Source organism: Phocoena sinus, chromosome 3 (assembly GCF_008692025.1).
Source record: "Phocoena sinus isolate mPhoSin1 chromosome 3, mPhoSin1.pri, whole genome shotgun sequence".
Lineage (NCBI taxonomy): Eukaryota > Metazoa > Chordata > Mammalia > Artiodactyla > Phocoenidae > Phocoena > Phocoena sinus.
In genome coordinates, this window is record NC_045765.1 from 35,971,231 (window position 1) to 35,995,063 (window position 23,833).

At 41.9% G+C, this 23,833-nt stretch overlaps 1 protein-coding gene across 1 annotated transcript; it reads left to right on the top strand.

The window, feature by feature from the left end:
- Positions 1 to 135: 135 nt before the first annotated feature.
- Positions 136 to 6,871, top strand: ZBED8 (zinc finger BED-type containing 8). The gene is made up of 2 exons (XM_032629167.1): positions 136 to 539; positions 4,454 to 6,871. The coding sequence occupies exon 2, from the start codon at positions 4,504 to 4,506 to the stop codon at positions 6,283 to 6,285; it is 1,782 nt and encodes a 593-aa protein (XP_032485058.1). The 5' UTR covers positions 136 to 539; positions 4,454 to 4,503; the 3' UTR covers positions 6,286 to 6,871.
- Positions 6,872 to 23,833: the final 16,962 nt, after the last annotated feature.

Consider the following 23,833-nt stretch of genomic DNA (forward strand, 5'->3'; position numbering starts at 1 on the left):
AGCTCCAAGTCCCCCATCTGAAAAGAAAACCAGCGCGCGTGCTCCTTACTCAGGGCGGCGGGGCCCTCAGCCGCTTGCCAGTGCGCCTGCGTGCCGGGATCCGCCTCGCCCGGTCTGCGGGCGGGAAGCCCTCCCCGAGAACCCGGATGGGACCCGGCGCGGCTGGAGCGGGGGACGCCGCGGGCGCTGCTGTTTCACCGCGCCCTGCAAGGTCCTGCTCGGGAGTCGGACACGAGGAACCGCCACCTAGACTGGTTCCAGCGCCCGGAGGCTGGGCCCCAGCCTGAGCGGAGAGCGAACTGGAGCCTGAAACGGGCGCCTAAAAGAAGCCCGAGCATCCCTTGGGCCTGCTCCTCTGGCTAGGAGACGTCGGGTGGAGACCGAGCAGAGTCTTCTTCCCGCTCCTCCGGGCGTCCTTAGCTCGCCCGGGCCGCCTTCTAAACGCTCCGTCCTTATAATACACCAAGAGGTCCTACCAGTTACGAGCTGGTGTTGTTTACATGCATTCTCATAATTAAACTTCCCAACAGCCCTGTAAGGTAGGTACCATTGTCCTCCCCAGTTGAGGGACTGAAGCTTGGACAGGTCCCAGCCTAAGTGACCAAGGCAGGATCCCAGGCGTTTGCCTCTGGCGCATTTGCTCAGCTATTGCATTCCCGTCCCTTCTTTCCTGGCTTTTGCTCTTAACGATGTAAAATGTAATGATTCAATCCTCTGCCTCCCTGGACACCGACACCTACCATGGACGGGCATAGGCGGTGGCCAGGTACAAGTTGGATTGTGTTTGGTTTGGGGTTTTAGGTTTACAACTGCACTTTAGTGTTGTCACTGCTGAAATAGATGTTTTAGCCTTGCTCAGGTATTTCTGTTATGTTAATGTTCACTTGTAACTGACTTTTTTCTCTAAATTGTGATGCTTTTTCGTATCTACCCTTCATAAATTTGCAAAACATTTTACTCTGTTATATCTGGTCTTACATTCTGCCTCTTCAGATAGCTTTCAACAAACTCTCAAAAGAATCATTCTAAAAACTAATTATGCCTATCTTAATAAGTAAACCTTTTTGATTATTTTACTGTTTATTATGGAAATTTTCCAGCATATATAGAGTGAGAATGGTGTAATGATGTGTACCCATCATCCAGCTTTAGCAGTTACCAACTCAAGGTCAATCCTGTTCTGTTTCCACCCTATTGTGTGTGTGTGTGTGTGTGTGTGTGTGTGTGTGTATGTGTGCTGATGTACTGTATTTCAAAGGAAATCCCAGACATCATTTCACTTGTAAATAACTAAGTCTGTATCTCTAACAAATGAAGACCTTTTTTTAACACAACCATACCATTATCACAGTTTCAGTTAACAATAATTCCTTAATGTGATGCTTTTTTAATGTTTACATATTTTAGGATATTGTGATTGCTAAATACCACAAAGGAGCAAGTGAAAATTGTGAGTTTCTAAAACACAAGAAAGCCTCCTGGGCAGTAAGTTCATCTTTGAGGGTCTTGAAAATTCTTGCTACCTATTCTCCCTTTTTGAGGGGGATGGAGAAGAATACTATAAATGAGTTTTTCTAAAAATTCTTTTCCAAATAGGTTAATCTTCAATCAGAATATACTTGAGCAGCATAGTCAGAGAGGGGAACAATGGACTCTAAACTCATCCTATAATGATTTCTAGTGAGAAATCATTTGAAGTAAAGCTTTTTCCTTCACTCCCTCTGTTCCCCAAAATATAAATAACAGAATACAGAAAGATAAGCATTTTTTATGCTTATGTCATCATTTTGTTATCAGTTAGGCGAGGTTCTAAACACAGTTGGCCCATAGTCTCATCACTTGATAAAGGAACGCTTAAGATCAACTCTAAACTTTAAACTGCCTTTACTGACTGGCAGACATCTTCCAATTTTAAACTGACTGATGACAACCATATGGCAGATCAACTTACTAGTTACACAGAAGTGCATTTTACAACTAGTCATTCTTGGCAGAGCCTCTAGAAAGCTAATGCCTTAATATTCTTGGCTTACTTAGCTGTGATTTTTTTTAATGGCCAAAGTGGGCATTTGGATTTAAATGTACTCCTGTTACATTATTTCAGCCATATTCTGTGGCACAGAACTCTGGAAATTTAGGGGATCACTTATTTACGTGGGAGATAGAAATGTTTTCTAAGGTATATTTGAGTCTACCTGTGGATTACACCTTTACTCATTGCTCAGGAGGGAGAAAGAAAAAAGCATGTCTTTTTAGGTCCCTCAACTTTCTTTCTTTTTTTTAATTTAAATTTTTTTAATGTTTCATTTATGAGTTTTTTTTAGTTTTTATTGGAGTATAGTTGCTTTACAATGTTTTGTTTCTGCTGTACAACAAAGTGAATCAGTTATACATATACATATATCCACTCTTTTTTTAGATTTCCTTCCCATTTAGGTCACCACAGAGCACTGAGTAGAGTTCCCTATGCTATACAGTAGGTTCTCATTAGTTATCTGTTTTATACATAGTACTGTATATATGTCAATCCCAATCTCCCAATTCATCCCACCCTCCCTACCCCACTTGGTAACCATAAGTTTGTTTTCCACATCTGTGACTCTATTTCTGCTTTGTAGATAAGTTCATCTGTACCGTTTTTCTAGATTCCACATATAAGCAATATTATATGATATTTGTCTTTCTCTTTCTGACTTCACTCTGTATGACAGTCTCTAGGTCCATCCATGTCTCTGCAAATGGCACTATCTTGTTCCTTTTGATGGCTGAGTAATATTCCATTGTATATATGTACCACATCTTCTTTATCCATTCCTCTGTCGATGGATATTTAGGTTGCTTCCACATCCTGGCTATTGTAAATAGTGCTGCAATGAACATTGGGGTGCATGCATCCTTTCGAATTATGGTTTTCTCCAGATATATGCCTAGGAGTGGGATTGCTGGGTCATATGGTAGCTCTATTTTTAGTTTTTTTAAGGAACCTCCATACTGTTCTCCATAGTGGCTGTACCAATTTACATTCCCACCAACAGTGTAGAGGGTTCCCTTTTCTCCACACCCTCTCTAGCAGATTTGTAGATTTTTTGATGACAGCTATTCTGACCAGTGTGAGGTGAGTTATAGTTTTGATTTGCCTTCCTCTAATAATTAGTGATGTTGAGCATCTTTTCGTGTATTTTTTGGCCATCCATATGTCTTTTTTGGAGAAATGTTAGGTCCCTCAACTTTCCTAAGAAGTTGTCATCAACTCAGAAAACATAATTGCCTGTTAAAGCATTTAGTGTTTACTTAGCAACGTAGAATATCGGTAAGCTAGGAATTGGCCCGAGGATATGTTTCATTTCTCTAAATCTGTCTATGTACTAGGATGTGTATCAGAATCACCTGGACAACTTTATTTTAGATTCTTTTGTCCTACTTTTGGAGATGATGATTTATTAATTCTGAGGTGGTATAGGGACATGTATACTTTCAAAGGGGCTCCCAATGATTGTGATAGGCATCTCTTGTTAGAGATTACTGTTCTAGGTACTATTCATAAGACTTATCTAAAATACTTATTTAGAATACAGATTTGGGGCCCCTACTCCAGAGCTAGGGAATCAGAATATCTCAGGGTGGGGTCCAAGAATCTGCATTTTCACAAGAGACTTATATGATTCCTCCATTTACTAAACTAGAGAACCACTGCCTTCTACATCCTGTCGTACTGTAATTAAGGCTTTTCTTCTATGAGAGAGCTTTTTCTGAAGTTTCAGTAACAAGAATAGTTGTGTTTCTCCCGAGCAACTTGTTTTGTTTTTTTATATGGACAGTGTGAATCATGGACTGATAGTGTGTATCCTACTTCTGTGTCAAGGGTGGCTTGGTCAGACCTGTTTGAAATTCTCTGCTTAAGTTGGAGTCAAAGCCACTCAAGGATCAAATAGTTTTATAGACCTGTCTAATCCTTAACTATTAGAAAGAACTGGCCACCATGTCAAAATCTGCCCTTCCTTACAGTATTTAGTGAATTACTCCCTTCTCTCTTCACTAGTTCATAACTGGGGGTGTGCATACATCCTTGGCATAAGATGCAAAGAAGGGGGTGGTAGTGAGATGCCTTTTCTGGGGATACAAAATGTACCAGATTTGTTTGGAACATACATCACTGAAAACAAATTAAGCCGTAACTGCAATTCATCAATAGAGAATTTATGGGTAATCACAATTTGCATAAGCCCTAATCTCTCGTACATAACTTGCTGGCAAGGTATTTATTCCAGGGCTTTAGCTGTGAGTTTGCTAGGTTTAAGTTGGGCTGTCATGCTGTCATGGCTTACTTTGAATTGACATGTTGCAGGATATTTCTTGACATGTACACAGATGACAGGATGGCATGTGATGTGGCTTTGTTTTAATTCAGTTAGCCACTGGTTTTTAATGTCTGGGTTATATTTTACTTCCAAAGCAAAAAATCTGCGACACCTCTGGAATACTACGTGAGAATTTTGGGGTGCCATGTCGAAGAAACGCAAATGGGACGATGACTATGTTCGTTACTGGTTCACCTGCACAACGGAGGTTGATGGAACTCAGCGCCCACAGTGTGTATTGTGTAACTCTGTATTTTCAAACGCTGACCTCCGACCATCAAAACTGTCTGACCATTTTAACAGACAGCATGGTGGTATAGGTGGGCACGATCTCAATAGCCTGAAACATGTGCCAGCACCATCTGATCAGAGTGAAACCCTGAAAGCATTTGGAGTTGCATCTCAGGAGGATACCTTACTACAGGCATCATATCAGTTTGCGTATTTATGTGCCAAGGAGAAGAATCCTCATACAATAGCTGAAAAATTAGTGAAACCTTGTGCCCTGGAAATAGCACAAATAGTTTTGGGACCAGATGCACAAAAGAAGCTTCAGCAGGTATCCTTATCAGATGATGTGATCCATTCTAGAATTGATGAAATGAGCCAGGATATCTTACAGCAAGTTCTAGAAGATATAAAAGCCAGTCCTCTTAAAGTGGGTATTCAGCTTGCTGAGACAACAGACATGGATGACTGCAGTCAGCTAATGGCATTTGTGCGATACATAAAGGAAAGAGAGATCGTAGAAGAATTCCTGTTCTGTGAACCATTGCAGTTAACAGTGAAGGGAAAAGCTGTGTTCAATCTGTTCAGAGACTTTTTTTTGAAGCATAAGATAGCACTCGATGTATGTGGCTCTGTTTGTACTGACGGTGCCTCTTCTATCCTAGGAGAAAATTCAGAATTTGTTTCCTGTATGAAAAAAGAGGTACCTCATATCGTGATCACACATTGTTTGTTGAACCCTCATGAACTTGTCACAAAGACACTGCCTACAAAACTGAGGGATGCTCTTTTTACTGTGGTGAGGGTAATAAATTTTATCAAAGGGCGAGCTCCAAATCATCGCCTGTTTCAGGCTTTTTTTGAAGAAATTGGAATAGAGTATAGTGTTCTCCTTTTCCATACTGAAATGAGGTGGCTTTCCCGAGGCCAAATACTTACTCATATTTTTGAAATGTATGAAGAAATAAATCAGTTTCTTCACCACCAAAGCAGCAATTTAGTTGATGGCTTTGAAAACAAAGAGTTTAAAATTCACCTAGCATACCTTGCAGATTTATTCAAACACCTAAATGAACTTAGTGCATCTATGCAAAGGACTGGAATGAACACAGTATCAGCTAGAGAGAAGTTGTCTGCTTTTGTCAGGAAGTTTCCATTTTGGCTAAAGCGAATTGAGAAAAGAAATTTTACCAACTTTCCTTTTCTTGAAGAAATCGTTGTTTCAGATAATGAAGCAATATGCATTGCAGCTGAAATAACAGTGCACCTGCAACAGTTGAGCAACTTCTTCCACGGATATTTCTCTGTTGGAGATCTTGACGAGGCAAGTAAATGGATACTGGATCCATTTCTTTTTAATTTGGACTTTGTTGACGATGGCTATTTAATGAAAAATGATCTTGCTGAATTACGAGCTAGTGGCCAAATCCTAATGGAATTTGAGACAATGAAGCTTGAGGATTTCTGGTGTGCTCAATTCACAGTGTTTCCAAGCCTAGCAAAGACAGCTCTAAAAATCCTTATACCGTTTGCAACTACATATCTTTGTGAGTTGGGATTTTCATCACTCTTGCATTTTAAAACAAAGTCCAGAAGCTACGTGAATATGAGTGATGACATCCGTGTGGCTATTTCAAAAAAAGTTCCTCGTTTCTCAGACATCATTGAACAAAAACTACAGCTACAGAAGTCACTGTAAGCTGATAGACTTTTTCAATGTATAATTTTTAATATATTCTTAATTCCAGTTATAAGTTATAATTCTGTCTCTTTTGTATTTATGATATACCAAATCCTTTAAAAGTTTAGCATTTTTAACTTTTAATTTTCACGTGAGATGTGAAAATATGTTTTGAGAATAAAAGCACAAGCAGCAGAAAAGATTAAGTGCTGCTGATACATAGGATTCTTCTAAGTATCTGTTTAACCTTTTGATGTGATACATAAAAAAAGACACTCAGGCACTACAATATCCAAGCTAAATGGTATACAATAGGCTACGAATAGAGTCAAGAGAAAAAGACCTCCCAGAACATGCATCTCATGTTAAAAGTCAAAGGATGAAATGACAGACTGAGTCCTCCCATGTCCTTGAGGGCTGTTTTGGGGAGGTTAATGAAATCAGAAGAGGATTATGAAATGTTATAGTGAGAGAAGGGATGGCCCTAGTTAATGTAAGATTTATTTTTAAATGTATTCTTTGGAGTTAGTCTCACAATATCCATTCCTCTTAGTTCCTATGCTCTAAATTCCATGACATTAATAAACATCCTAATATCCTGTTAGTCACTCTTTGTCTTCTTTTACATTACATCCAGACTCCAAGTCATCAGGGCTGCTAAAGCGGAGATCCCAGAGCCCTATTTGAGAGATTCTAATTTAACTGGTCTGGACAAGATCAAGGATCTTCATTCTTAACCAGCTTTCCATATGGTTCCGATGGATACTTTGGTCCTCTCACCTCATCTTATTTTTCCTACACTTATTTTTCCTTTACCCCAGTTTCCTCACTTATTTTACACCTTATGCTGTATGCATTTTTCTAAGATAGTTCAAAACTTTTGAACGGATCAGAATATAAATACTAAAGAAATTGACATGAAGTCACTGTAGTAATTCAGGGCCACCAAAAAGCTCCCCATGGGAATCTAGGTTAATATACTTTCCTGGATGATAATTTGGCTAGATTTATTTTTAAATGTGAATAAACTAACATTTTTTATTTCAAAATTCAATGTTTTATCCAAGTACAATATGCTCAAGGCTGGAGAAGAAATGAGCCCTATAATGAAAAGCCACAGTCCCCTTCCTACCCAGTTACCTTAACCATTTCTGCTTTAACATTTTATGGTCCCACCCATATATCTAAGTAATATGATACCAAATACATAGGCCAGTTTTGATTTATCAGATTTAGAAGTTATGTGTTGACTCCTCTAGATAATAGGTAAGGACTGAATTTATAAAACATCCATCTCCTCTCCTACTACTTCCAATTTTTTTGTTATGATAGTACTAATTTTCATTCCTCTTGATCCTTCATAGCCCTTTGATTGAGGATTTTTCCCTCTAGGAATTTATCACATGGAAAGAATCAGGGGTATCCACAAAGTTTATAAGGTGGGTAATCATAGCACTTTTGAAATTTTTTTTTTAAACTTGAAGGGGAATGAAGTCCAACTATCAAATTTAGATGCCACTTGAGTACACAAATTGAATTTTATATTTCCTACACAAAACTAAACTTTATCACTGTCCATCAAAATGCTTTATCAATAAATATAAATACATGCCTTCTTTTCTATAAAAATATAGTTAGAAAATGTAAGTCCTAATTTTTCCCAGTATAATCTGACATCAAGAGCAGTGGAGGAAATTTCCAAAGCTAATACAGGATTAAATCTGGAAGAGTATGTATAAAGTTTAATATGTATGCATATCTAAAGATAGGAAGGAAGTAGGAATGGGAGCAAGGGTATGAATGAAGCCTGGGACCTAACAATACAATAGCAAGATTAGGATGAAATGCCAAAAGCAAACGACCCGAGATAGCCAGTCTTTTGTTAGGTCCACTACAGTTTTCTCTTAAGACTGAATTCATTAGTTTCTGCTCTGAAACAAAAACCCAAAGGACACTTTAAAGGAAATGGCTAACCGAGTTTTTAATTCTTTTTCAAATTCTACAACAGTTCATTTTCCCCTGATCAAATGAATGAGACTGCTGTGTCTGATAAAATGAAGAGGAAACTTAGATTTCTTTTTTGAATTTAAAAAATCTCCCACAGTGGTACATATATTGGCATATATAAGTCCTATGTGTTCGTTCCTTTTTCTTCCAAGGAATACATAATTGTTTTTCTTATATTTTCATAATATGAGGTCGTCGATAAATTGCAGAAAGGAGTCAAGACAGTGTAAATAATAATCTTTATGACCAGCAGGTGTCACTCTCAGTGCATGACTGGTTGAAAGCAAACTTACTCTCATTACAGATTTTCCCAAATACCTGATTTTAAACATCTCTAGAAAAGGGATTAGTAGCTCAAATTAAAAATGCCCCACCTGAGCCTCTGGTGGTGACAACTCTCATGGAGCCAATAACTACCAGACTGCAAGAAATCATTGAGAAACAGTGGGAAAGAGAAGATAAAAAGGGCTTTTTGCCTAAAACTGACTTGACCACGTGGATTTTTGACATCTTGGCTGCTTTCCTAAGCCACCAAAAGCCACTTGAAGTGAATGGATAGGTCAGTGTTTTCAGACAATCCAATGGGAATCAAAACCAAACAGACTTATACTTTTAAAGGGTGAACTTTATGATATGTAAATTACATCTCAGGTTTTTTTTAATAGGGTCTGGATATTTATAGTTTAAACTATAGTTTATTTATATTATCGTCTTTAGCATTAAATTATACCAAAATATTGTAAGCTTGGCTTTAATATCTACCAAGCATTTAGAAAAATTTGAAGCTTTCGAAGGCTACCTTAATTTGAAGGACTGTATAAGGTAATTGTCGAATTCATTGTATTTTGTACTTTATCTTCTGAGAGTACCTTCTGAGAACCTAAGGTTATTTCCCTTTCATTTCACAGTTTTGCTCTAAGTCTTACTCTAACACAGAAATGGATTCCAGTCCTGTCTCAGCTACTTACTAGCAGGTTAAACTCGATAGCCCTCAGCATATAGGAGTCAAGAGGTCTGGCAGACCCGTCATCTCTTATTTTGCCCTGCTCAGCATTGATTCAATCATTCACTTGCTTCTTTTAATAGCACCCTTATTTTTCTTTAAGGAACTCTCCTTACCACCCTGTCAGTCTGTATGGCCCCATCCTGGCTAATTAGAGTCAGCTCCAGTACTTTTGCTGGAATTAATGGGAAAGATGCTATACTTGCTAAACTAGCAGGATGTGAGTCTGGAGCTTCCAGTGATCAACCTTGCTGCCAGACGGTGAAGCCAACAGAGACAAAGCCAAGAAAGGGAAAGAGATTCCTTATGACATTGCTTCCACACCTAAATGCAGTCATACTTTTTTACTTTTCAGTTATATGGGCTAATTCCCTCTCGCAGTTTCCTGTCACATGCAACCAAGAGACTTACTTCATATACTTGGTTTCCAATCTTACTTATTATGAATGGCTAATGGGAAAGTTTTGACTCCATTAATTTTACTGTGTGATTTTGGACAACTCTTACCTGTCCTGGGCCTCAGTTTTTCTCCCCTGTAAGATGAAACAGACAAGTTTTCTCTAGAGAACTTTTCATTTTTTTTCTACAGAGGTCATATTTCATTCACTTAATTTTGGTGGTGTGACATAGTAGATAGAACCTTTTCTAGATATAAACAGAAAAATAGACTTTTTGTTGTTTATTTTTTGTTTTGTTTCGATTTTTTTTTGTAATGGCATCAGCTTGGTTTCTGGAGCAATCACAGTTCTATGTATCATTTCCTTCTACTATAATTTTGGAGACTTTCACCCTTTATCGGGTTTTTTTATTCTGGTACTGATATTTATCCAGATTTTCAGGAGACCTTATCCCTAATGCTTTATTATGAAAGGTCTCAAATATACCAAAAAGTTGGAAGAGTAATACAATGAACACCCATATGGCTGTTTTCTAGATTCAAAAAGTGTTAACATTTTGCTATAGCTATCTGTTTATATAAATGTATAGGTATCCATGTATCAAACAGGGTCCAGTAAGATCAGAAACTGTACCAATTTTTAAATAAAAGGAATCTACAGTGAAGAATCATTGGCCAGGTATTGGAGAACTTAATAGGCAAAGGCGGATACTGAGCTGTCACAGAGATAGTAAATGCAGGAAACAGCATCACTAGGGCTAGATGAACAAGAAAAGAGGCCGGCATTATTAAAATGTGAAAGCTTGGATGAGGGGTCCCTTGGAAGTGAGACTCCAGTGTCTGAGGAAGAGGCCCTGCCTGACGGGTATTACTGTCTTAGGAGCTCAAAAGTCTGAAGAATGGGTGCCAGCCTGCTGATGCTGCCGTCTCTGAGCATGTAGGATGAGGCGGCTCTGGAAGTGTGAAAACACTGAAAACTTAAACCAACTGCTGCTCCTAAACTAACTCTCACTGCCAGGGTGAAGAACCACTGCAGGGAGGATACTGTCATCAGTAGGAAGCAAATGAGGAGGGAGTAAATCCCTGGTCCTTCCTCTACGTTTCCACCATGTCTCTTGCACCCCTTATTTGCAGAGCCTAACAGAAAGCTAGGTGATAAAGAAATGTACTTTGTGAGGTCCCAGCCCCAGCATGACAAAGCAGATTACAGGACATATAGAAGCTGAAAGACAAGAGCTTAGTAACCAGCACAGCCCATCTCTTTGGCCAGTCATCCTTCTATCCATAATTGAATTTCTATACAATAAACATAGGTTTGTGGTTCTCTTAAGAGGTAACTATCCTCTGTACAAATAAAGATGCTCTTACCTTCTCTCCAGAATGAGGAAAACACAGTCTCAGCTCCTCAAATTTAGTAACAGTGCCATTAATTATTCTGTTGCCTAATGACTAGCCCCAACCACCAAGGTTTGTTTTTTGTTTATTTTTTTGTGGGATTGAGGGGGTATAGAAGAAGTCTCCAGGTGTAAGTCACATCTATATCACTGTTACAGTAAACAATGATAACAAATTGATACAAACCACCCTGAAACTCCTCAGATACACGGTTAGAAAGCGACACTATTCATCAGGATATGCCATGCCTTGACCAGACCAATTTCAGGCCCACCGGCATTAACCCCACAGCACAAGCCAAATACGGTCAGCCAGCAGTATCAACTCCCAGTTCAGTGGAAACACTGTTACATCCTTTGGTGAAAGCATTCCTCCCTTGGGAACCGAGACTTCCAAAATATCAAGAGTCACAGTCACAGCAATGGGAAGCAAAAATGCTGTGAATTATTAGGTGCCCATCCCTTGATTCTCAGACCAATGTATTCTGGCTTGGGGGATTAAAAAAAAGAAAAGTATATTCATAGGTTACCAATTCAAAGCACATTTGCATCCTACAAGATAGAACTTTATCTTTTTAGATTCTTTTCTCCCAGTTGCAAGTAACTGAGTAATAAGTAGCTCATTCTATCATTCTAACAGACCAGGTGCCTCTGAGTGATGAAGTACATGACAAGACCAATAAGTTCCACAGGTGTCAGTCTGTTGCCACACTCTGTTATGAACTGAATGTCTGTGTTCAGCCCCAAATTCATATGGTGAAATCCTAAGCCCCAGTGTGTGACATCTGAAGATGTGCCTTTGGGAGAATGTAGTTAGGTTTAGATGGAGTCATGAGGGTGGGAGCCTGGCCCAGTGGGATTAATGCCTTTATGAAATGCTTGCTCTCTCTCTGGCGCATAAAGAAGAGGTCATGTGAGCACACAGAAAGGTGGCAGCCTCCTACACGCCAGGAAAAGAGGCCTCAGGATTAAACCTACCTTGCCACACCTTGATCTTGGATTTATCAACCTCCATAACTGAGAAGTTTCTGCTGTTTAAGCCACCCAGTCTATGGTATTTTCTTATGGCAGCCCAAGCAGACTAACATACACTCCTTTGCACATCAGAAACTTCACCAAGGTGGATGAGTCCCTGAATTTTTATGAGGTTTATTTCCCACTCTCTGACTCACATGCATTTTACTAAGGCATCTAAAGTACTTGCTTCTACCTTCTTATCAGATGCCATCTGTATGTCATCAGTGAAGTGGACAAATTTGATGATCTGTGAAATGTCAAGATTATCAAAATCTCTGCAGATTAGATTATCACAGACATTAAATCGATGTAGCCCTAGGGCAGAACTGTGAAGGTGATCTCTTGGTTCTGCAAGGTGAAAACAACCTGCTTGCGTTATTCACTAAAATTGATATAGAGGGGGTAAAAGTATTTGCCAGGTCAGTAATGGTATACGAGTTGCCAAGGGTTATGCTGACTCTCTTCCGTAGAGATACACATCTGGAACAGTAGCTGCAACTGGAGTCATTATCTGTTAAGTTTACAGTAATCCATAGTCAATCTCCAGATCCAACAACCTTCTGCACAGGAAAAGCAGGTGAATTTAAACGGGGATGTGACAGATATTAAGCCTATGATGGTGGCACTAATCCCTGCAATTTCCTCCAGGAATGTGGTGTTGATTTTGGTTTACTACCCTGGTAGGGAAGGGAACTTCTAGGGACTTCTACTTGTCCCTTTTTACCATAATAGGCCCCACTCCATGGATCAGAGGGCAAATCTGGGGGTTCTGCCAGGAATTGAATATATCTATTCCAATTACACATTTAAGAACTAGAGATATAACCACTGGGTTCACAGACCTACTAGGCTCTCTGTAATTTTAGCTTGGGCCAATACTCCATTCATTATCTGACCACCACCAGTTCTCACTTTGACTGGTGGACCATCGTAGTATTTTGGTCCCAGGAATTAGCATCAATTCAGGGCCAGTGCCTATTATTTAATCCCTAAAAGATCTGAGGCTTTCCTTTTTTCATAATACTAAGTCACCTATTAAAGACGGCAGGTTTCTGGGGAAGTCTTGGAGGAAGTCTCTAGTATATACTTGTGGCAGTGTCACGGAGTTCTTAAGGGAACTCAGCACGTCCTTCAATCAAGGGGCTCTGGATCTGACAACTGGCTTAGGTCTGGAAGCTGGAGAAGAGGTTATGACTCTCTCTGTAGTGACTTTAGTCAGATTTCTGGGCACCAGCCCTAGGGTTTTTCATTACATAGATCAAGCAATGTTTTAGTAGACTGCCTATCTATTCCATTCCTAGATCTACTGTACCATTTAGCTACTGTATTAGGGTTCTCCAGAGAACAGAATCAGTAGGATTGACTGACTGATTAGAAGGAATTGTCTCACATAATTACAGAAGCTGGTAAGTCTAAAATCTGCAGGGTGGGCCAGTAGGCCAGAGAGCCAGGAGAGCCAATGCTGCAGTTCCAGTCCAAAGACAGCCATCTGCAGAATTCTCTCTTGCTTGGGGGTAGTCATTTTGTTCTATTCAGGTTTCCAACTGATTGGATGAGGCCCACCCACATTTTGGAGGGCAATCTGCTTTACTCAAAGTCCACCACTTTAAATGTTCATCTCATCCAAAAACATCCTCACAGAAACACCCAGAATAATGTTGGACCAAATATCTGGGCACTTGATGACCCAGTCAAATTGACACATAAAATTAACCTTCACAGCTACTATCAACAATCCCTGTGGATCAAAACATTCTGATTTCCATTTTGTCTCTGCTGGGCACTAAGTGCATCCACCTTCTCTCTCATAACTGAACACTGCCACTTGGCTTCGGCTACTCCAGGATCCTATCGACTCCACTGAAATCAATGAACTCATCTCAGTGGCAGCATCTTCTACCATCATACAAGCCCACAGAGAAAAGCCACCACAGAGATTTCCAAGGATATCGGTGCTCTCACTAATGTATTGCTCAATATCTCAGGGAATGAGTGTCCTCTGGGCCCTCTTCAACCATATAGTTGGGGGGGGTGGGTAGTGGGTGAGGGAAGTTCAAAGGTCACACGTGATAAGTTTAGCAACATTTCTATCTCCCCAAGTCTTTTAATTCCTTTCTCTACATTGTGCCAGGGAAGTTCTGGGATCTCAAACTCATTATATGTAGGTCACTGTTGAGTTCAAGTTATCCAAGTAAGTAAATTCTTATATGAGCTAACATATTAAATCCAGAATCCCTGATACATACACCCATATCAGTAAATTTGGCCTGTTACATTCTGCCTTTTTCCATCTAATGCTCTTAGAATCCCATTCCCACATATATTCACCTGGTTTCTGCCTATACAAATTAGAAAAATATTGCAGTTCTTTTTTATTATAAATTCTTCCCTCCAGGTTCAGACTTGTACTTGTTCCCTTGGAATATGCTGGATCTGACCCTAGTTATGGGTCTAGTGGCAGCAAGGAGTAGTGGGGTAGGTCTTGAAGAGTACAGGCATCTCCTTGAAAGTCACCTGCCTCAGGTGAGAGTATTACAAGGACTTTAAGCAAAGGAAACCTAATCTCAGACACAGAAGGTGAAGGCATGGAAGGCTCAGAGTGACTTAGGGGTTCAGATTCTCAGTTTCATCTGTGTCCACGCAGATGTCCTCATTCCAAGTCCTGGGGACACTCCCAACCCTCATCCTAACTTTCACTGAGAGACATAGGCTGTGAGCTCAATTTACATTAAATTCTACAACAATCACAATTAAATCTTGTGTCTGAATTTGCAGCTCTAACAGATTTGCAATACTTTCAGAGCTGCCATAGAATCTCTCTAGTTCTCTGACCAGGACTTGGGCTGAGACTTTAAAGGGCTGAGTGTGTTGTTTTCTTTCTGTACACACTCCAGAGCACTCAGAAGGAGGCATCCCGCCCCACAGTCCCTGTAGGTCATCATTATTCCCAGTAGCCACTTGGTCCCCCAAGGTACCTGCTTCAGGAGGTTCTTTATCACAATAATCTACAGCCAATAATTAGATTAATCAGGGCCACTCCATGCCATGAGTTACTAGCATCCCATTTCCATGACAAGGAGCTCAACATTGCATTCAAGTCTAAAGACAAACCCAAACACCTAAAAAAAGGGTCTGTTTCCTGAGACTCCTAGTTCCAGTTTCCGTATCAGTCAAGGTTCAGTCAGGAGACACAAACTCCACCAGTTACTTTTGCAGAGAAAATTTAATATAAACAACTGTGAACCAGGTATCAGAGAACTGGAAAGGTAAAAGGAATACTGTATAAACACAGAAAGCAGTTACCATCCCTAGGGCTGGGAGAAGAGCTCGGGATTAATAGAATTTAGAAGCTTGGACAAAGGGTCCCACGGAGCTGGGTTAGAGAAGGCTTTGCCAGCTGATACAGGTATGTCTGAAGACAGGCTGTATTCTGAGACTGTGGAAAAAATGTAAACCTAAACCAGCTGCTCCTACAGGAAATAACTTTCATTGCCAGGGTGAGAAACTGTTGCTCAGGCAGGCTGAGAGTAACAGGAAGCAAAACAGAAAGAAGCAAGCTCTTTGTGGCTCCTCTAGACTTCCAGTCCCCTTCTAATGCCCCCTATTGGCAGACTAACAGAAGGCCCGCTGGCAAAGAAGAAATGTGATTTGCAAAGTCCCAGCCCTTACATCCCATAGCTGAGTTTGAAGGTAAGACTATAGCTTAATAACCAACTCTGTTTTGTGTGTGGGGGGGTGGGGGGTTCATGTGTGTGAGTGTCTGTGCATTCATGTGTGTTTTCTGAACCATTTTAAAGTAACTTCCCAACACCATGTGTCTTCTCCCCTCCATACTTCAGCATTGCATCTCCTAAGAATAAGGACATTATCCTATATAACCACAAAACCATTATTCACACACAAGAAAATTAACAATAATTCCCTAATATGTCTAATAATCAGACCATATTCAAAGTTCTTCCAATTGCCCCCAAAATATCTTTTATTCCTAATTTTTTGAACCACCTTTTAATATTTCCATGACATTTAACATTTTAAAGAATGTCCCACTCTCTGAATTGACTGTTTTCTCCTGTGTTGTTTAACTAGTTTCTCTATTCCCTATACTTTCTGCTAATCAGAGGTTAGGTGTGAAGGCTTAATTATATTCAGGTTAAAACCCTGGATGTATCATATAATGTCAGGTTTTATGCCCTTGGTAATGCTAAATTTCCCTACTTGGTTAACAGCGTGGCCGCCACATCTCTCCATTATAAAGCTACGTTTTTCCCTTTGAGGTTTTTTAAGAGTGTGTTTTATTTTTAATATGTAAAACAGGCATCTGGTAAATTGAGACAGTACAGTGAAGGCTGTACCTCCCACCCCATCTCAGCTCCACAGTTCTCCTCCAAGACACAGCCAAGGCTACCAGGCTACATGTCTTCAAAGTGTGGTTACACATAAACGTGTGTGTGTGTGTCTGTGTGTGTAACCTTTTTTCTTCATAAGCAGTAAGACACACTGTTGTATGCTTTAATGTTTTCAATTTTTTATCATACCCATAATAAATTAAGTGGATGAGACATGTAGAGTTAAGTGTTTTCTGAGTATCATTTAAAAGAAATGTGTAGAAGTCTTTTAAAAACACAGATTTTGAGAAATTAGTCTCCTTCCACTTCACAACAGCTAACAGATAAAACATTTCTTTTAGCCACTAGCTAAATCCCATTTATGCAGTTTCATCAAGCCTCATTTCCTCAGTCTGGGATTTCTGCTTTCCATCTCAGCCAAAAGGCAGGGATAGACCCTACATTTCTCATATTCCCTCCCAAAATTATGCTGGCAAAGCAGGGCAAAGCCTTCATTTCTATACTCATTCATAGGTTACTTTCTCTAAGCTTGATTCTACAAAGCACAAGCCTCTAGACCTTCTTAGCAGAGCATCTCCCTCAAATCAAATGTCTGTTCATTTCTGATCCACATACTGAGTTGAGAAACCTCATCAAGAGAGGTTTTTGCATGAGATTCCAAAATGAAGTCTCTCCAACTGAAGCCTTTCAAGCTACATCTGGAAACTAGTTGGATCTTTTCTGGGTCATTTCCCCTAGAATATAAGTGGTGTCTATTTTGGTCTGACTTCATTTGCTCTGGGATTGTAGCTGTCTCAAGGCCTTTAACTCTTCCGAAACCTCAGGCCAGAAGAGCTTCTTATAACTCTCTGGTTCTTCTTTTCCTTCCCGTGAAAACTACTCTGCTTGTTGAAGCCCTCTGCCCAGCTAAACACTGTCTGGAAGAAGGAACTTATGCCTGGGCAAGATATGAGCTCTCATTCCAACTCTGCCCCTTGCCCACTGTGTAACCTTGGGAAGATGGCCCTGCTTCTGGGCCTCAGCTCCTTCGACTATACAATGGGGAAAATACTTGTCCCAAACTTGGAAGACTGCAAGAGACTGTTCTTTGAAAATGTTTTTTTAAAAAGAAAGTCTATAATTGTTGGGGGTTTATTATTATTAACTCCCTAAACTCCCTGCCACATCCCCAGATCTGGCTCATCCATCACAGCAAAGGAAGAATTTCTAAAAAGTGCAATACGGCATTTCCTTATTTTTTATTTTATTGAGGGGAGGAGTGTTGAGTAAGTAAAAGATTTCCATTGTTTTAAAAATCAAATTGTTCAGGCTTCCCTGGTGTTGCAGTGGTTAAGAATCCGCCTGCCAATGCAGGGGACACGGGTTCAAGCCCTGACCCGGGAAGATCCCACATGCCGCGGAGCAACTAAGCCCATGCGCCACAACTACTGAGCCTGCGCTCTAGAGCCTGCGAGCCACAACTACTGAAGCCCGCACCTAGAGCCCGTGCCCCGCAAAAAGAGAAGCCACCACAATGAGAATCCCGCGCACCACGACAAAGAGTAGCCCCCACTCGCTGCAACTAGAGAAATGCCACGCAGCAACGAAGACCCAACGCAGTCAAAAATTAATTAATTAATTAATTTTAAAAAATCATGGAGGGGCTTCCCTGGTGGCGCAGTGGTTGAGAGAGTCTGCCTGCCGATGCAGGGGACACGGGTTCGTGCCCCGGTCTGGGAGGATCCCACATGCCGCGGAGCGGCTGGGCCCGTAAGCCATGGTCGCTGAGACTGTGCGTCCGGAGCCTGTGCTCTGCAACGGTAGAGGGCACAACAGTGAGGGCCCGCGTACCAAAAAAAAAAAAAAAAAAAAAAAAAAAAACATGGTACCAGTTTTCTTTAAAAAAAAAAAAAAAAAAAATCAAATTGTTCCAAAAGACCTAAGCGAAAAACTACGCCTCTCTCTTACTGCTGTTTTCCAGTTCCTCTCTCCAGAGACAACTTCTGCTGTTGCAATTTTTTGTATATCCTCCTAGGGATAAATTGTGTTCATACAAACACGTGTGTCTGTGTTTTCCTCACCTCTTCTTTTTTTTTTTTCACGGTAAGCAGGCCTCTCACTGTTGTGGCCTCTCCCGTTGCGGAGCACAGGCTCCGGACACGCAGGCTCAGCAACCATGGCTCACGGGCCCAGCCACTCTGCGGCATGTGGGATTTTCCCAGACCGGGGCATGAACCCATGTCCCCTGCAACGGCAGGCGGACTCTCAACCACTGCGCCACCAGGGAAGCCCCCACCTCTTCTTTTTTTAATTTGAATGGTAGCAAACTATACACACTGTTCTGCTTCTTATTTTTCTCACTAAACAATATGTCTTGAAGATAATTCCATAATAGTACAAAGAGTTCTGCCTCTATGTATGTATGTATAATGATTAATTAGTCCCCTATTACTTGGCACTTAGATTGTTTCCAGTCTTTTATTAGTTCAAACAAGGTTGCAATGGATATCCTTATGCACACTTCCAAGAAATAATTACAGGAAATAGAACAGCTATATTAAAAAATAAGTTGTGGGACTTCCCTGGTGGAGCAGTGGTTAAGAATCCGCCTGCCAAGGCAGGGGACACGGGTTTGCTCCCTGGTCCAGGAAGATCCCACATGCCACAGAGCAACTAAGCCCGTGTGGCACAACTACTGAGCCTGCGCTCTAGAGCCCAAGCGCCACAACTACTGAGCCCGTATGCCGAAATTACCGAGCCCGCGTGCCGCAATTACTGAGCCCGTGTGCTGCAACTACTGAAGCCCGCGCACCTAGAGCCCATGCTCCGCAACAAGAGAAGCCACTGCAATGAGAAGCCCAGCAACGAAGACGCACAGCAATGAAGCCCAGCAACGAAGAACACAGCTCACAGCAACGAAGAGTAGCCCCCGCTCGTCACTAGAGAAAGCCTGTGCACAGCAACGAAGACCCAACGCAGCCAGAAAAAACAAAATTGTGTATTTTAAATTTTTATAAATCCGCAAAACTTTCCTTACAGTTCAACTATCATCTTGTTTCATTCTAAGTGATATAATACACAGAGCACCCAGCCTTCACTCCAACATCATGCTCTTTCCACGCAAAGGCAGCAAGTCCCGTCTACTAACAGCTGTCTCCCAGTGCTGCCACATTAGTAAGACCCCATCTGGAATTATCTCATTCTGGAGACTTCACAGCCCCAAAGTCCCTTGTTGAAAGTAAGCACCGACAACTTGGATCTTGGCCATTAGCAGTTTGGAATGATTCAACATCGTTTTTAAACACTCTTCTGTACCCAAACCAGAGAAAGGAAAGGTTGAAAAAGACATACAGGAAGACTAGGAAGGCCCGCATTTTAATAATATACGTAAGTCAAAAGATCTTGGACTTGGTCTTGACTCCACAACTGACTACTAAGTCACTGAATGTCTCTGGACCTCTTCGTCCTTGTGTATGAAATGAAGACCATGGACCAAATTATTTCTCAGGACCCTTCCTCCTTTGAGATTCTGAAGACTCACATGCAGTGTATGTTGGGGGCACTTGTCTCCCCAACCTCACCATATTCAAAAAGCAAAAGATGTCATGAATTAGTACATGATTAACATCGAAATGGGTGGTACAACTGAGAAGATTTAGACAGTGGCGCGCTGGTAAACAGGCTGAGGTGGGAGAAAGAGAGCCTTGATTTGTAGTATTTGTGGATTTCCGTGGTGTAATTATTCTCACTATGATGATTTCAAATGGCAGCATGACGTCACTAAACTCAAAGTTGGGAAGAGAGGCACAGAACTGGCTGCTGGCTCCAGAAAACCAACAATTACGGATTCAAAGCAAGCATTTTCTTCAGACTGTCCTGTGTTGAAAGGATTTCATGAAAGAGGAGAGATTTGAACCAAGCATTGAAGGAAATTACATTAGGACTCTTTCCATAGTAACTGACGGAAACAATCCAAACTAGCTTAAAGAGAGAGAGAGAATATAAGAATGTGAATGCTTTAGCACAAGTCTCTGAATTAAGGGCTCTAATAATGTGCTCACAGAACTCTCCCTCCACCTCTCAGTTCTTCTTGAATCTGCTCCTACTTGTGTATTGATGTCATTGTCTCCTGCCATAAGCAGGCTCTCTCCAAATGGCAGGCTCCCTGCCGGTGGCAGCCCAGGGCTCTGTACTTACAGTTAACAATTCAGAAGAAAAGAGGGCCCTGTCATGGAAAGCCCATGGAAAGACTGGCTGGCTCTGCTTGGGTCTCACGTCCACCATCTGGGCTCTTAAATGGGCACAGTAAAGGGTACCTGGTCCACATGCCTGGGAAGGCAGAGCACTCTTCCTCTACCACTCAAAACACATGAGTCATCCAGTACAAATTCCCCAAAGGACAGAGGGATGCTGGGCAGAGAAAAGCCATACCTTTCTAGTAGACATATGGGTAAGGCTTTGTGGAAGACAGGTAATCGTTAGAGGGAACTGCTTAAGGGGAGGTACAGAAACATAAAGGTGCATTCATGAGCCAGCAAGAAGACCACCTGACCAAAGGAGGGCTACCCACGGGGCAGCAGTTCTCAAAGGAGGGCGATGTTGCCCCTCTCGGAACATTTGGCAATGTCTGAAGATATTTTTGGTTGTCGCAACTAGGGGCAGAGGCCTAGTATTGTCATCTAGAGCAGCGGTCTCCAACCTTTTTGGCACCCAGGGGCCAGTTTCGTGGAAGACAATGTTTCCATGGGCCGGGGTGGTGGGCAGAGGGGTTGGTTCAGGAGGTAACGCGAGTGATGGTTCAGGCGGGAATGGGAGCGATGTGGAGCGGCAGATGAAGCTCCGCTCGCTTGCCCGCTGCTCACCTGTGCGGCTTGGTTCCTAACAGGCCGCAGACTGGTAGTGGTCCGTGGCCCGGGGGTTGGGGACCTCTGATGTAGAGGGTAGAGGCCAGAGGTAGAGACTAAACATCAGACAAGGCACAGGACAGTCCCCACAAGGAAGACTCATCCAGCACCAGATGTCAACAGTGCCGAGGCTGAGGAACACCGTCACACAGGAAAAACAGGAGACATGTCTGGGAAGACGTCAAATCATAGGGGGCTTTCAGTTAGTGAGGCTACAGAAAGGCTACAGAGTCGAGGCATCACCCTATGACTGTTACACAGGGAGCATAGGAAGATGCTGAGATAGGTTAACGTAGCTCTCATACACTCTGCTCCTTCTGCTGACGCCTCTCCCGCTCATCCTCTGCCACCTTGGCACAGCTGGCCCTTTTTTATCCTGTGCGGCTCACCTTAAACGTTACCTATTTGAGCGATCATCCCAGATCTCCCAATCAAAATAAGTTCTCTCGCAGACTCCACACCATCATTCTGTGCCACAGTTCCCTCTTCTTTTCCTTCATAACTCTTTCCACAATTTTGAATTCTGTGTTTGAGTGCTAGTAGAACATCTGTCTTTGCATAAGCATCATGGAGACAGAGACCTTGGGTATCTGTTCATGACTGTGACCCTCAACATCACAGTGCCTTGTACACTGTAGTTGTTTGATACTTAATCAATTAATTAATTTATTTGAAGGTTGATTATAGGATCGAAGAGGGGCTGAGGGTAGGAGGTGGAATTGAAAGAGGAAAAGAGCAAAGAACAGCAGTCCTCTGGATTTCTTCCCTGCTTGTTCTGCTGTGCACTCATCTCCCTTCTCTGACTTTTCCAGCACCTATAGTTCACAGCATGACATATCAATTAGGGTTCAAGTGAAGAGACAAAACCCTTCTAGCTCTTTTAAGCAGACACGGATTTAATAAAGAGAATCAACTGAGTTCAGAATCAGGGCAGAGCAAGTTGTGCCTGGGCTGCCAGGAATGATTCCTAAAACATCACCCCAGTACTGACCACCTCCCCTCCCCATCCCACCCACAACCTGGAAGCAAGAGCTCAGGGAGCCACTAGCCCAGTCTCTGGCTACCGGAACACACCACCTTAGGTGTAATCGGAGGACTGGGAGCTACTGCCAGAACTCCAGAGCTGTGCTGTAACTTTTGGGTCAGCCCCAGCAAAATGGAGTCCTCCCAGGCCGCTGTCTCCTCTGCACCTAACTCAACTGGTTTTTCTTCCTAACTCAGTTTTGAGTCCAGATCTTACACAGCACACAGGACTAGCTAAACCTAAATCTCAAACAGGAACCCAGCAGCAAGGAGCCTAGAAAACAGATTTTTAGCTTCTTGGCCTCTGCAGTATAGGAAGGCACACTCAATGAGAGGCGTGGAACAAGCAAATCTACCCCATCTGGCACATGGCTGCCCCTGCCAGACTGTCAACTCTCTGTGGCCATCAGTGTCATAATGTATCCACGTTCTCTAGAATGAATGAAACTATGGAATGAACTGAAATGAATCAAAGGGGGAAAGACTTCTCATTTTTTATAACACATTGTACCTTTCCTATGACACGTATTGTATTTTGCATCTTACAGTAATTTGTGCTCACATTCATTTTCCCTGTAGACCAGAAGTTCATCTCCTTGTTTCCACACTCATAATTGTTTCCACACTCATAATAGATAATACATGTTTGTGGACTGAATAAAAGACATAAACAGGCTACTGGGGAGAAGTCCTGAGCCCCGTTCCAGCTTGAACCAGCTCCTGAAATAGCCATTTCATGAGTATTTTGGATTTCCTGCTCTGTGATGCCATCACCACTGCCAGGATCCACAAGACAAGGCCCCAAAGGGGAGCTTCAGGGGACCTGGGTTCCAGGACTCCTCCAAACGCTGGAAAAACATCTGTTCCCATTCAGCCAGCCAGTAAACATTTATTTACTGGGTGCTGAGTGTGGCACCACTGCCTTTCCCTATACTGTTCATTAACCATCTTCTTGCCAATAAGGGCATGCCAGTGATTTCAACTTGTGTCGCAGTGGAGTCCCATGGGTAACACATGGAGATTCTTACTCTACCCTAGGAGAGGGGCTTTCCTGAGCCCTTTAGATTCTGAATGGCCTCCTGGCATCCTAAGCCTGGATCCCTCACCTTTTCCATTCCTGACATATCTGGGAACAGACCAAGGTACCCAGAGGGGGTGGTGGACAGAGGTCCCCTTTCCAGCCACCTGTGAACTGACACACTAAACCCCACTGCACATGTCATCTTTCAGTCATGTTTAGAGCTCTCACCCTCTCCCTCAGGCTCAACTGGACATCACTTCCCTAGGCCTTCCCCTGGCCTCCCAGTTTCATATTCAGTGTCTTCCTCTTCTGCAACACTTATTTCACATGAAACCACTTGTATCATCCTCACTAGACTCTAAGTTCCACGAGGCCAGGCACCAAGCCTATTTGGTTTACCTCTAGATCCCCAGCACCTAGCCAGGGACTGACACGTAATAGATGCTTATTAAATGTTTGCTAAGCCCACTAA

Bases quoted from the DNA above. Each gene is read 5' to 3' on its own strand.
- ZBED8 (XM_032629167.1), top strand. From the start codon at position 4,504: ATGTCGAAGAAACGCAAATGGGACGATGACTATGTTCGTTACTGGTTC.